The 952-nt window shown below is 50.3% G+C and overlaps 1 protein-coding gene across 3 annotated transcripts in view; it reads right to left on the bottom strand.

The window, feature by feature from the left end:
- The window catches only part of NALCN (sodium leak channel, non-selective), a 308717-nt gene extending 308116 nt beyond the window's left edge, over nucleotides 1-601 (bottom strand). For all 3 annotated transcript variants that reach the window (XM_025874689.2, XM_025874690.2, XM_073894331.1), the window contains exon 1: nucleotides 515-601. In XM_025874689.2, the coding sequence (XP_025730474.2) occupies nucleotides 515-520 (6 nt within the window). In that variant the 5' untranslated portion in view covers nucleotides 521-601. The remainder of the gene's footprint in view (nucleotides 1-514) is intronic.
- Between the last annotated feature and the right edge of the window lie 351 nt (nucleotides 602-952).

The following is a 952-nucleotide window of genomic DNA, read 5'->3' as shown; positions in this document are numbered from 1 at the left end:
TTTTTTTTTTTTTTTTTTTTTTTAAATCAGAGTTGTCTTTGCCGCAGGGGCTGCGAGGACGCGGCGGGCGGGAGGGAGGAAAGGGCAGCGGAGGCTGCGCTTGGTGGGGAGCGGGAGGGTCGGTGCTAGCAGGTTCTTTCTCTGGCTGCCACCGGCAGTCAGCCTCACAGCAACAGCTGGGTTCTCCTCGACCGGCTCCTCTCGTGGTCTCGGCCTGAGCACGGCCACGGCCGTGGGCACTGGAGCCGGGCACACGCGGGGCACATACAAGGACACTGTATAGAGGCGCGCAGGGCCCGTGTGCGTGCGCGTGTGAGCGAGTGTGAGTGAGCTGGGCTTCCCGGACACAGTTTCTGAGGATGCGGACTAGTTTCACCTTTTGGGTATGAAATTGCGAATTAATGAGTGCATGGGTGACACTTATCATAGTCTTCTAAACATGTTCACATTCCCCCTTAAAATTAAATTATGTCGCTATGTGGCTGAGGCAGGATGTCCAAATATTGATGGTTACCTCCATGCACTGTAAGTGACCAGGACAAGAAGCTGCATCTGATGTCTTCTGCAGCTTCTCGCTGACCAGGTTGAGGGAAAGCTTGGAATCTTGAACACCATCCTCAGGCCCAGGGGACATCTCTCGGCTGCATTCCCTGAAAAGCTCCATCAGGGGACGGCTGGCATCTTGCCTTGTAGGGAGATATTCAACCCACTAAGAAACCCTTGAGAAGTGATTTAGACATCATACACACGGGCACATACGTAGAAGGAGAGCGAAAACTGAATGAACCTTCCTCTAAGAGGGAAATCAGAACTCCTAAACAAAGAACAATCCCCTATCAGAAAATATTATAGCCCAAGGGATGGAAGTAAAGTCACAAGGACACATTTTTAAAATGTATTTTCTGGTTATGGATCTTTAATTAAGTTACAGCTAGAAAAGGAACCTAAGCAC

The sequence above is a fragment of the Callorhinus ursinus genome, unplaced genomic scaffold (genome assembly GCF_003265705.2).
Source record: "Callorhinus ursinus isolate GAN/ISIS: 27379988/994484 unplaced genomic scaffold, GSC_fseal_2.0 scaffold7, whole genome shotgun sequence".
Taxonomy (NCBI): domain Eukaryota; kingdom Metazoa; phylum Chordata; class Mammalia; order Carnivora; family Otariidae; genus Callorhinus; species Callorhinus ursinus.
This window is presented reverse-complemented; position numbering and strand designations above follow the sequence as displayed.